This window comes from Gracilinanus agilis, chromosome 1, assembly GCF_016433145.1.
Source record: "Gracilinanus agilis isolate LMUSP501 chromosome 1, AgileGrace, whole genome shotgun sequence".
NCBI classification, from domain to species: Eukaryota; Metazoa; Chordata; class Mammalia; order Didelphimorphia; family Didelphidae; genus Gracilinanus; species Gracilinanus agilis.
In genome coordinates this window covers 59,588,961-59,602,521 of record NC_058130.1, presented here as the reverse complement: position 1 = coordinate 59,602,521, position 13,561 = coordinate 59,588,961, and the positions used below count along the sequence as shown (strand labels likewise).

Genomic DNA, 13,561 nt, shown 5'->3' with positions numbered 1-13,561 from the left:
CTCTCTTCAGGAGACTTGTTCATTTAAAGCAGAAGTGGGGGGGGTCTCCATTGGGTGGTAGAGAATAGGGAAGATATTTGCTCCCCTCAAAAAACCCTATCAGTACTTGTAAATGAGTTTGATTTTTGGGTCTCAGGCCCTTGGTAAATATGAATCTCTCTTTACCCATTTGCCTTTTGTCTTCCCACACTCCATCTTCTTTCTTTCTCTCTTTCCCCTGCCTCCTTCTCTTCCTTCCTTTATTGGCCATAAGGTAGGAATGAGGTAAATTTTAAAATGTTTATTGAATAGAGTTTATGGCCCACATGAAGGGGAAAAGACCCTTTAATTTACAACATGGAACATATAACATTTATCTCTCTCAAAAAAATAAAAATTTTCTTTTTACTTATATGGCACTTGACTGACTCCCTGACAACCCAACTCCTCTAGTGACACTCAAATGAAAAAAAAAAAAAGATTCTCCACTCTAATCTCAAGCTGATCAGAAGAAGAAAAGCTGATAGCCCCCCCCCCCTTCCCCGCCACATTCACCATGATTACCACAACATACGGGCATGGGGCAGTACCATCCTTCCAGGGAAAGTAGACTGTAAGATCCCTAAGACCAGGGACTTTTATTTTTGTCTTTGTATTCCCAGTGCCTTAAAAATGACTTAATGAGCTGATTAGAAAATGCAATTATGCACTTTCATGAGCTTTAGAAATGTCATCTTGGGCATGGGAGGTGGGGACCTTTGCATTTCCTGGCCAGAGACAATAGCTTCTGGCCCCATTCTGGTGCTCAGTGAGTTTGAGCTCTCCCCAGTGGCTTATGTTTCCTGCCTGGTGGGTGTCAGTTAAGCACAATGATTGGGAGTTTGGACCCAGCTCTTAAAACAGGGGACTCTTTGTCTATTCCCCATAATGCCACTGGGGTCTTGACTATTATATGGGTTCTCAAAGGTGGCGCTGGAACTTTGATGGGGGGACAGTGGCTGAAGCTTGCCAAGAGGCACCAGAGGTTGATGATCTGACAGTAAAGATCCCTGCCCTGTCCAAGGGGACTTAGGCCCCCACCCTCACACTTTTCATTGAAGTCAAACTCTAGAAATACAATCGACTCTAGACTCTTAAAGGCAGATGGAGACCATAGAAGTCTCCTAGTTAAAATATCCTCATTGGGACTTCTACTGCCTCCTTGACAGAGAAATGGGCATCCAGCCTCTGTTTGAATACTCCCCCTAATGAAGAATTCATTTCCTTAACATGCACCAAGTAAAATGCTTGTTGAGTTGAATCAAAACCCTTCCTCTGTTGAACACCTCTGATTATAGGAAGTTCTGATTTTGGTTTGAAATTTGCCTTTCTGCAACTTTCACACTTTGGTCCCGGGTCTATATTCTGGAGCTTCTAATTGCAGGTTGAATCTCTTTTTAATATGACAGTTCTTCATATATTTTGAGCACAGCTATTGTGCCTCGTCCTTGTTTCCCCCACCCCCTAAGCCTTCTCTTTTCCAGGCTATATATCCTTGGTTCCCTTGATTGGTCTCGAGATGTGGTTTCTTCACCCCCTGCCATATTGGACAATTTTCGGTGCCAGTCTGTCAATGCCTCTTTGAAACTGTGAATCTTGGGAGCACTAATACCATATTTTTGGAATTAGTAGTGACATCAGTTTGGTCTTTAAAGAGCTGTCAGCTTCCCTAAAACCTTAAGCAAATAACAGACTTGGGCAACTAGGTTAGGAGGACTGTTATTTCAAAGCCTTGGCATCATCTCATTAAATCTGGAGATGCATCAGAGATGGTGGGGTGTAGGTGTGGGGTCACATATTAGGAGCTAGGTCTGGGATTGAAGGAAGTCAGGAACAGGGCTGAGGTCAGAGATCTTGTACTTAAAGCATTCCCCCCACCTCAATCTTTCCTCCAGATTCTGAGGATGATGGATAGTCCTTGACAATTCCAAGCATTCCCATCATTCCCTTTACTTCCTTCCTGTTACTCTAAAACACTTCATCTCTGAGTAGAAAAGGCCCTCAGAGGTCTTCTAGGTCAGCTCTTTCCCCTATAGAAGTCCCTCTATAATATTTCACCTATCCAAACCTTACCTGAGGAAGCCTATTTTACTTTTGTTCACCTCTGATTATTGTAAAGTTTTTCCTTTCATCAAAGTGAACTCTGGCCAAGCAGAATTCTATTGCCTTTTCCATTCCACCCTCCTCTCATCCCTAGCCTCTTCTGACAAGCTACCATTCCAAGTTCTGTCAAATGATCCTTTGGTGGGATGGTTTTCTTCCATGATTGAAGAATGGGGACTGGGGCTGAGAACAGACACCAGCAACTCCACCTATCCTCTTTTGTTCACCCTCTGGTGTGTTTAAGGCCAGATTGATTTGTCAAGTATCCAGGCTTCTCGTTTTGGATCTAGATGCTGTCCTGAGTCCTTTTATCAAGAGAGACAAGTGCTTCCATACTCACTGGCTGTCAAATGCCTTTTTCCATCTTATCCTAAAGGCGTTAAATGGAATGAAAAGACACCCCACAATATTTCAGGCCAGTCACTCTAATGTAGTTGGAGGGCAAATGTCCCACGGATGTGGGTACAATCCAAGAGCTAGATGTTATTTCAATCTTTCCTGAACCTTCATGACCCCTTTTAGGGCTTTCTTGACAAAGATACTGGAGTGGTTTGCCATTTCCTTCTCCAGCTCATTTTACAGATGAGGAAACTAAGGCAAACAGGGTGAAGTAACTTGCTCATGGTTATAGCTAGTAAATGTGTCTGAGGCCAGATTTGAACTCAGGAATATGAGTTTCCCTGACTCCAGGCCTGGCTATCTATGCATTATGGTACCAACTAGCTGCCCAGAGCTAGATGAAGTCAGATTTGAAGATTTTCTTAAGTTTCTCCTCCTGCACTCTATTCCAAGGAACAAACAGTGCCCAGATTGGTGCCCGCTGGCAATCAGAACTCTGATCACACTGTATAGTGGAAAGAACAATGGACTTGAGAGTCGGAATCTGAACTGTCACACTTCCTTTGTCTGGGACCCATTTCCTCCCCTGGAAAATAAAAGGAATTGGATCAGGTGAGCTCTACGGTCCCTCCCAACTCTGACATTCTATAGTCTAAGGCCACTACCAGCTCCAACATTTTACCTTCTAAGGTGCTTTCCAGATCTGATCTTCTATACCCTAAGGTGCTTCCAATTCTGACATTCTATAGCCCACGGTCCCCTTCAGCTTTAATCATCTATGGCTGTAAGACCTGAAGACCCAACACAATCCCTCTGCAAATCGAGCAGCTTTTGCTGCCACAAGACAGGCCCCAGGAATGGAGAATAAGAATTGGAATGGGGGTGCGAGTCAGGCCCCATTTGATGAATGTACCCAAGTGGCTGTTGATGTGGAGGGAAAGAGAGAAAGGAGTATGAGAGGATGGCTACCTTGGAAATGGTAAATGATGGGTAAGATCTTCACACCAATGCTGTCCAAGGGATATAGCACCGTGTGTATGTGGGGGAATGAGTGCAAACGCACAGTTAGAGAGATTGCAGACCCTCTGAGATGAGAGCAGAGGGGGAAAAGGACAGACAGCCTCAATACCAGCTGGAGGGCAGCTTGGGTCCAGGCAGAAAAGATGGATGGAGAACATGGGTCCTGACCTCAACTACTTCTCAGCAGCCCAGGGACCCAAGGTGAGGCTGAGGGGCCAGAAGGAGCCATTCTGGATGGTCTGACCTCTTTCAGAACCTTGCCCCCTGCCTTCTTGATCCCCAGTTCCAACACTGGGGTACAGAGACATGGTAGTGTTGGAAGTACCCAGTGCCTCTGCCATAGGGGAGACTTTTAGGTCCAGGGTCTGTTTTCAGAGCATCCGGGTGCTGTCCCTCATCTCCAGGCCCACAGAGGGTGAGCCGGGCATCACTCTGTTCTCCTCCTGTTGAGTTTTGTTGGAAATTGCCAGGGGGTTCCGGCTAATGACTAGGTCCAGCTTGTCTCCAGCTTCAGAGATGAGTGGCACAGCCAGGCAGCAGTCAAAGTCTCGAGTTCGAATGTGATTTACCTAAATAAGAAAAGAGGAAGGAAAGAAAAATTCATCTAACCAGTGACAAGCCAGGTTTTAATTTGGGAACAAAACATCCTCAGCAAACAGCCCCTGGCAGGAGGAGACCCAGCTTCTGAGCTGCTTAGAAAGTATGTTTAAAAAGTTGTGTTAACACTTTTTGTTTTTAAAATGTTATAGTCACTGTCCTTCCTACATATACTCCTTTCCTCCTCCCCCCATTACTCTGGCTTCCTATGAACCTTCCTTTTTTAATAACAGAATGTTACACACCAACCGTGGCTGATTTCCTGGGCAAGTCACTTAACAGGGAGAAAGGGGACATGCATTTATTAAACACCTACCATGTGCCAGGCACCGTGTGAAATGTTTAAAAAATAGGATCTCATTTAATTCCCTCCCCCGCCATCACCAAGTAGGTGCTATTATTACCCTCATTCTACAGTTGAGGAAAATGAGGTAAACAAAACTTGGGAAATGTCTGCGGCTGGATCTGAATTCAAGTCTTTCTGATTCCAGGTTCAGTGCTCTATCCAATGTGCCACCTCTCTGGACCTCTGTTTCTCTTTCTATAAAATGAATAGGTTGGACTGGATGACCTTTAAGATGCCTTCTGGATCTGTATCTAGAATCCTAGGAACATCTGTACCCCTATTTCTCCATCTAGAAAAGGGGGACAATAGCACATCTATTATAGAGAGTTGTCATGAGAAATAGTATTCTGTCTTTTTTTTCTATTTTTTTATTTTGCACATAACACACAACAAATAAAAGATGCATTTCCATATACAAAGCTGAAAGCTGGGGGCAGGAAGGTGGTGCAGCTGACAGAGCACTGAAACTCATCTTCCTGAATTCAAATTTGGCTTCGGACATTTACTAGCTGTGTGACCCTAGGCGAGTCACTTCTTTCTGTTTGCCTCAGTTTCCTCATCTGTGAAATGAACTGGAGAAGGAAATGGCCAACCATTCCAGAATCTTTCACAAGAAAAGCCCAAATGGGATCAGGAAGAGTCAGCATGACTGAAAATGAATGAACAACAACAGCAACAAACAGTAGATCTCTTATTACATACAATTTGCTTTTCTTTTCATACATAAATATAGTAAACGTGATATGCAACTTAAAAAACTGTCCTTCTTGCCTTTGGATTTTTTGTCTTCTTCCGGCTTTCCTTCTGTTTGTTTTTGTCCTCTGTATATTTATTTCTGTTATTTATAAAGCATTGCATAATCACATAATCTCAGGTTTGGAAGGGGACCTGGGAGGCCATCTGGACCAAGCTGAATCTAAACAGGAATCCCCATGACAACATCCTTGAAAGTTGCTCATCCAGCCCCTGTTTGAAAGTTTCAGATGACAGGAAACTCACTACCTCGCGACACAGATTCTGACCCTTTCCACTTTGGGATGGACAGGTCTAATGCTCAGGAAAGCTTTTGTTCGGTTGAGCTGACATCTGTTCCTCTTCTATTTTCCCCATTGCTCTTGGTTCAATCGCCTGGGGCCAAGCAAAACAAGTCTAATTCCTCTACATGTCATCCCTTCAGATAAGAGGGAGCTAGCAGTTCCTGCCTGTCTCCTCTCCTCCATGGTAAATAGCGCAGCTCACGTCCTTTGGCTGATCTTCATAGGCCATGATCTCAAGGCCCCTCAATGTTAGCTGCTGTTAGTACCATCACCTTATATTCAAATAATCACTTCAATGACTAATGTACACATGGTAGGGAGCTGACATCTCCATTCCAAAAACTTAGGAGGCCAAACACTAGCCTCAAGTCTTTGAGTCTAGAGTGTCCTTCACTGGGCATTTTATGGGAGGGGTAAATGAATGGCCAAAAAATGGTTTTCTCCCAGATGTGGTTATATTGGGCAATTCTTCCCCTGATGACCACAGAAGGATAGACTAGTCTCCAAAAGGGTATCTAATCAATAAAGGATGGGTGGATACATCCTGCTCCACATGGATAAAACTTAGAAACATTTTCTAATCAATAAAAGCAATTATTTGCATATGTTGAGATTTTAGAGTTGGCCAAGAATTTCTATACACTCTTTAAAATACCAGAAAGACCAGAATTTAAAGCTAACAATGAAGCAATTACAAAAAAAATTGATTGATGCACTTGGCCCTTCTATTAATCTTCTCCGAGAGTACCTCCAATCTCATCTCTTTCTATCCTTTTGTACATAGTTGCTTGCATGTTGTCTCCCCTTTAGACTACTGTGAGCTCCCTGAGAGCAAGTTTGGTTGTTTTTGTTTTTTGCCTTTCTTTGCCTCTCTAGCACTCTGGTGCTGTACTTGTCACATATCTGGTGCTTCATAAATACTAGTTGACTCATTGACTCTTCATCCATCAAACTGGTCTTCTTGCTGTTCTCTCTGCTAGAAATTCCATTTCCTGTTTCCTTGACTTTGAAAACCCTGTCCCCCTTGCCTGAAATATTAACCTTCTTCACCTTCCACCTCTTAGCTTCCTTTAAAGCTCAGTTCAAGGGCTACCTCCTACAGAAGGCCATTTCTGATTTCCCCAGTTATCACTTTGTATTTAATTATCTTGAAAAATGTTGTTTTGACTCTTTTCCTTGAAACTGTTTTGCATTTATTTTGCTCTTTTCTGTGCACCCTGTTATAACTCATACTGTGTTGTGTGACAATAAACATCATTCACTAATCTGCAGATCCTCAAAATGGTTTGAAGGAAGGATATAGTTACCTCGCCTCTAAGAGAGAGAGAGAGAGAGAGAGAGAGAGAGAGACAGAGACAGAGACAGAGACAGAGAGCGAGACAGAGAAGAAGGTAGAAAGAAGAAGGAGGAGAAGGAGAAGGAGAAAGAAAAGGAGAAGAACTTCCCCATTTATGCTTTGCTACCTACTCTGTCCTAGGCCTCTGAGTGTCCATGCCAGGAGATATTACCTGAAGGACTCGGTCAAACGGTTTGAGGCCACAGTGATCAGCAGGCCCACCAGGGCGAATCATGTTGACATAGACACCCTTCTCCAACAGGCCATCTGAGACGCTGAAGCCAAAATCTTCACTCACTGGGTCCTTCCAAAGAGTCAGCTACAAGGAAGTTGAAAGTGTCAACATGGGTCAAAAGAGGACCTCAAGGAATGCTTCAAGGAAAGATGGGCAACAATTTAGTTTCTATTCTGGATCTCACCACACACAAGGAATCTTATTTTCCTTCCCCTTTTAATGGCTCTGATTTCCCATAAAATAAAGTCAATTTTCCTCAACTTTCTTTAGTCTGGCCTCAATTTCAATGCTCATTTCTATATCCCGTTATTATTCCCCAATAAGAGTTTCCTATTCCAGCACCATCCCCTGATGAAACTGCAAATTTCTACCTCTATAAGTCCCTTCATGTAACCCTTATGTCAGAAACTCCCTCGGTTGTATGTTGGAATTTCTTTCTTCCTTGACTTGGTATCACTATCTACGTTGCCTAGCTATTTCGGAATCTGGCACTACAACTCTTGCTGTTCTCTCCCACTCTCAGTAGATGTAATCAGTCGCTGGTGGACACCAGTATACCCATCTATTGCCCTGTGGTAGTTCTCTATTACTAGCAGGGGATGGTCTTTATACCACCACTTCTGTCTATGGGAATTCCTGCTCTTCTTTACTGATCTCTGGCATTCAGCTCTTCTCCAGTAGATGGAATGTATCCTCTTTCTCAGGGGACCAGCTCTCCAACCCTATCTCTACATTGGGACAAACTTCTAAGTACTTTATAGAGCTAAAAAAGCCTCTGATATTCTCGAACCCTTTGTACATGGCCCTACATCTACTGAAAAGGGGAACAAGGAGGAATTGGGAATTCCTCTTTTTTTGTACTATTCAAGTGTTCTCAGTCTCAGAGATCTTTTGTCTAGAAGTCTTGGTCTTCAAAACCATGAAGGTTTTATGGTAAATCAATGTCTTTTACTTGCTTTCTTCCCATGCACTTGGGTGGGGTTGTTCTGTTCCTATAAGTACCCTCCAATCTGATCTTTTTCCAACCACCCTTTTCTATCTGTTCCTCAAACAAGCTGAGTTTGTTTATTCAAATTGTCCACAGCTGCTTCTGAAAGTGGGTTGACACCACAGTCATAGGGCTAGACTGTATATATTTTTAAACACTGACCTTCCATTTTAGAATCAAAACTGCATATTGGTTCTAAGGCAGAACAATACTAACGGTTAGGCAATGGGGGTTAAGTGACTTGCTCAGGGTCACACAGATAGGGAATGTCTGGGGCTGGATTTGAACCTAGAAACTCCCTTCTCTAGATCTGACTATCCACAGAGCCATTTTGCTGTCCCATGTTAGACTGTATTTTACAGTTGAAGAAACTGAGGACCCAGAGAGATCAAGTGACTTGCCTATTTCATTATTAGAGACGAGAATTGAACCCAAATATTCTGACTTAAGAACCAGAGGGAATGGGAGGATTATTTGTTCCACTTCCTCCATAGTCAAAATATTGTGGTCCTTACAAATTATACTGGGAAGAGGAAACAAACATTTATCAAATATATTCCAGGCATTATGCTGAGCACTTCACAAATATCATCTCATTCAATCCTCCCAACAACCCTCTGAAGTAGATGCTATTATTGTCTCCATCTTACAGAGGAGGAAATTGAGGCAGATAGAGTATTCTTGTGCCCAGGGCCAGAGACTAAAGATGAGGTTTACATTGGCCAGATTCAATCATATGTCATACATGAAACATATATAGTAAAATTATATATAGGGACCTTACACATGCCTGGATATTATTGGGCTGCTCTTTCCTAAAGGCAGCATACTGCTCTGTTCCAGCAAATATCTGTATGCTACATGTATATTATCATCATTCTTTCTCTCTGGCCATTACTTCTCATCCTGGTCACTGGTCAGATAGTCTAGGCCCCTTGGTTAAGGCTCATCACCATTTCTGAATGTTTGGTCTTCAAAATCTGTTGCTGGAGAGAAGCTATGTTCTAGGACACTATCTTCTAGCCCCAATTCTGGGATGGAGGTGGAATTATTCTATCTTCTGTCCCTTCAGCTCTGATGTGACTTTTGTCCCTTTGGGACCTCCAATGGTAAATTAACAAACATAAAAAAGACTGTCTCTAGGTTCAGCTAGTCTTCCCAGCTACTGAAGGATTGAGTCAACTTAGCCTTCATCCAAACTCAATTTACATTTCATACAGATTTGAATTGTATTATACCCATTTAGGCCATTCTATGGAGCCAGGGCCCAGTTCTTTTGATTCTCTTGTACTCCTACCTTTTTTCTTTTTAATTATTATAGTCCAAATCCCTATAGGCAATAAATGGTTTTGAGATATCATCTTTGTAGGGCCCTGTCTATATGCTGGAACTATGGTTATATAATCTTTTAGTTGTTGATACAGGGTGATTTTCTGCCAGTTCAGTATTTTGTGGTTTCCATGGACATTGAGCTTTTAAAGTAGGAAACTTTCCTAGATTTCTCTGTTTCTCTTGGGACTTTTGGGGTTATGTCCTAAACAAGACAGTAAGCCTCTCTCAATTGTGAAATAATATGTCAATGAATTGTGATATAAACTGATTAGATACTTTGCTTGCTGTGCTTACAAAGTATCTTCAGTTTATATAAATGAAGTGAAGCTCATAAGTAAACTTCTCTTCAGGGCCAGGTACAAGGACGCTAAGGAGACTCTTGTGATATAAAAATATACTATTTATTGAGAATATAAGGATATAAAAGGATTTCTAACTCTAAAGGATTCTAACTCTACCCAAATAAAACTCCCTGGTTCTGAAAAGAACCACTTCTCCTGTTTCCACAGGCTACACTGATTGATCCTTCCTGATCTGACTAACCCAAATTTTCCTATTCTACAATAAACTAACACTATTATCCTTACACGAAGTATATAATTCTTAACTTTGTTTCCAAGTTATAAAAATAAGAAAGGCTAGCTGGCTGAGCCTCAGCAAGAACCAAGTTAGGACTCTGAGCCTTAGCAGACTCAGAGTCCAAACCAAAGACCAGGCCTTTCTTTGGATGTCTCAGAGATAAAACAGTTTATGAAACAGCAATAGACAGTCACTAGTGTTTCCCAAATTGGAAAAGGAAAATCCTTTAGCTCCTTCAGGTTTTTCCCTCCTTTCCTTCTACCTCAGACAGTGAAGAGAGAGAGAAAAGAAGATGTCACCTGTTCCCAGCACTCCAAGAGAGCCCAACTGCCACTCCCTCAGAGCAACTGCCACACCCAGAGAGAGTAACTGCCACAGAAAAACTGTTACACTATCAACATTTGAAACTGACGTTCTGTCTCAGATCTCTTTCAAACTCCAATTCTTTCTCAAGCCAGCTTCTCTACTTCTTATCTCTAAACTAATATAACGAGACTTAATTTCTAATATCACCCTTACACAACTGATCCTTCAACTAACTGTCATCCTGTTATGGTTCTTCAGAGTTTCTCCTTCCTCCAAAATCACAGCTCAATGTATAACCAAGATTCTTGCCTGAACATTGACCTATGAAGAGTAAAGTCTGGGGCATCATTCCTAGTGGTATTAGAATGCCACATGGTGACTTTACTGAGACTTTGGCTTGGGATTCAGTGTCTCCAGTATGTGCTCCAGTAGGGCACATTTAAATGCCCAAACTATCAGTAGCAATATTAAAAAAAAGTCTTCCTTTCCATCTTAGAATCAATACTAAATATTGGTTCTAAAGCAGAAGAGTAGTAAAGCCTAGGCAATTGGGGTCAAGTGACTTGTCTAGGGTCACACAGCTAGGAAGTTTCTTTGGCTAGATTTGAATCCAGGACCTATCATCTCTGGGCCTGGCTCTCTATCCATTGAGCCACCCAGCTGCCCCCAGTAGCTATATATTTTTTTAAAGTGATCCAAATCACTAATAATTAGAGAAATTCAAATTAAATCAACCCTGAGGTTCAATATCTCATGCCTAACATATTGGCAAAGGGGATCAGAGGAAAATAATAATTGTTGGTGGGGGTGTAAGAGAATAGGCACAAATGTACTGTTAGTACAGTCATAGTACAGTCATGACTTTGTTCCACCCTCTCAGAAAACAAATAGGAACTATAGCTCCAATTACTGAACTGTGCTTACCCTTAGACCTATTAATACTACTATTAGGCAAATATCCTAAGAAGATCAAGCAGAGAAGAAGAGGATCCTTATGTCCAGGGATATTTATGACAGTATTTTGTTGTTATTACTGTAGTAGCTAAGAACAGAAAACAAAATAGCTTCCCATTATTTGGAGAACATCTGAATGAATTGTGTTATATAAAAGTAATGGAATATTACTGCATCGTAAAAATGACAAATATGATGGATTTAGGGAAACATGGGAAGACTTGTATGTACTGACTCCAAGAGAAATGAACAGAGCCAGGAAAACAATACACATGATGACAATAGCAAGAACATGAAGAAAAACAGCGTTGAAAGAGCTCGGAACTCTGATTCCAGCCATAAGCAAAGGGACTTCAAAAGACTAATGATGAGCTGGACCTCCGGTTGCTTGACAGAGACTTAATGGAATTGAGATGAGATGAGATGCAGAATGAGATATGCATTCTCAGACATGCCTGTTATGTTGATATGTTTTGTTGTATTATGTATTTTTTTACAAAGGGAGATCTTTTACTGGGGGGGGGGAGTAGGTTAGTGGATAGTGAGAGATATAAAAAAGGAACATTAATAAAACATTTTGCAAAAAATGCACAGAACCCCCCCCCCCAAATACAGAAGGGTATCACAAATGGAATTAACACCTCATTAAACTCTCTCTGTCTCTGTCTCTCTCTCTTTCCTTTTCTCTGCCCCTTTTCTTCCCACTCCCTCTCTCCTTTTTTCTATCCCTTCTCCCATCCCCTATCCTTTTCTTTATCCATTTTCCCATCCCTCTCTCCCTCTCTCCTTTTCTCTATCTTCTCCATCTCCATCTCTGTTTTTGTCTATCTCTCTTTCTCTTATAGGAATAAGGGGCAACTGACTGGACCTGTGCTTTTCTGTGCACAGGGAACTCCCTGGTAAGGAAATTCTCTCTACCAATGTAGATCAACATCTCTGCAACATCTATACTCTTAGAGAGTTGCCTGGAGCACTGAGAAGTGAATGACTTGCCTAAGGTCACACAGATCCTAAGAATCAGAAGCAAAACTTGTACTTGATCTTTATGGCTTTGAGGTCAGCTCTCCTTCTTCTTTACCACTCTTTATGTCTTAGTGAAGCTTTAAGCTTCAATATTGAAGACTTTTGGTTCATCTTGTATGTAAGTGCAAACACACATCCCTAAACATATGTACACACATGTATGTATATGTATATATGTATGTATAAGGATATATCTTGTATATATATCTATATATCATCTTGTATTTTTGTATGTATAAGTGTATGTATATATGTAATGTGTCATATACATATACCTATGTACACTTCCATTGTATACATAGATAAATAACTGAAATTTATTCTGTTCAGTTTAATTGTATGTATACATATATAAACATATATTTATTTTAAAAATTATTTTTGTAATATTTTATTCTTCCCCAATTACATGTAAAAATAACTTTTAACATTCATTACAAATTTTTTTTAGTTTATCTTCTCTCTCTCCTTCTTACCCTCCCTCCTACCCTTCCCCTCTTCCAGAGAAAATAAACAATCTCACATAGATTTCACATGTGCAATCATGTAAAACATTTTTCCATATTAAGGTTTTTCACAAATATATTTCGTTTCTTTTCTAAACCCTTACCTTCTCTCTTAAAATCAATACTGGTATTGATTCCATGGCTGAAGACCAGGAAAGGCTAGGCAGTGAGGGTTAAGGCACTTGTCCCACAGTCACATAGCTAGAAAGTATCTGAGGTCAGATTTGAACCCAGGACCTCCCATCTCTAGGACTGGCTCTTAATCCAATGAGCTACCTAGCAGCCATGACACATATACATATACTCGTCCTCTTCTTCTCCTCTCCTCTTCCTTCTCCTTTCTCCTTCTCCCTCTCCTCCTTCTCCTCCTCCTCCTCCTCCTCCTCCTCCTCCTCCTCCTCCTCCTCCTCCCACTATTCCTCCCCTTATTCCTCCTCCTCCTCCTCCTCCTCCTTCTTTCTTCTTCTTCTTCAGAACCCTTACCTTCTGTCTTTGGATCAATATTGTGTATTGGTTCCAAGGCATAAAGAGCAACATATACTTAAAAAAACCCCACAGAATGACCAGTTTTAGTTTTCTATGCAAGCCTTTTTCTTGTTATTTTTAAGGCATTGTTTCCTGTTCTGAGGATCTTATAGGAAGAAAATTGGTAAGTTGGTGAGCCATGAGAGGAGGCACTCCAGGATGGTGAAAGGAGCCCTAAGTCATTTCATGTGGCAGTCAGCTAAAAGGATTGAGAGTGCTTAGCCCAAAGAAAAGAAAATTGAGAGGCAAATATTATCACCATCTTCAAGGGAATGAAAAAGGGCTATGAGAGTGAATGGAGAATAAGACTAAGTTAT

The 13,561-nt window shown here is 41.3% G+C and overlaps 1 protein-coding gene across 1 annotated transcript in view; it reads right to left on the bottom strand.

The window, feature by feature from the left end:
• Nucleotides 1-3,851: 3,851 nt before the first annotated feature.
• The window catches only part of GRIP2 (glutamate receptor interacting protein 2), a 468,329-nt gene continuing 458,619 nt past the window's right edge, over nt 3,852-13,561 (bottom strand). Inside the window, exons 21-22 of the mRNA XM_044676082.1 lie at nt 6,969-7,115; nt 3,852-4,049 (exon numbers count right to left, since the gene is read on the bottom strand). Of these exons, the coding sequence (XP_044532017.1) occupies nt 3,852-4,049; nt 6,969-7,115 (345 nt within the window). The remainder of the gene's footprint in view (nt 4,050-6,968; nt 7,116-13,561) is intronic.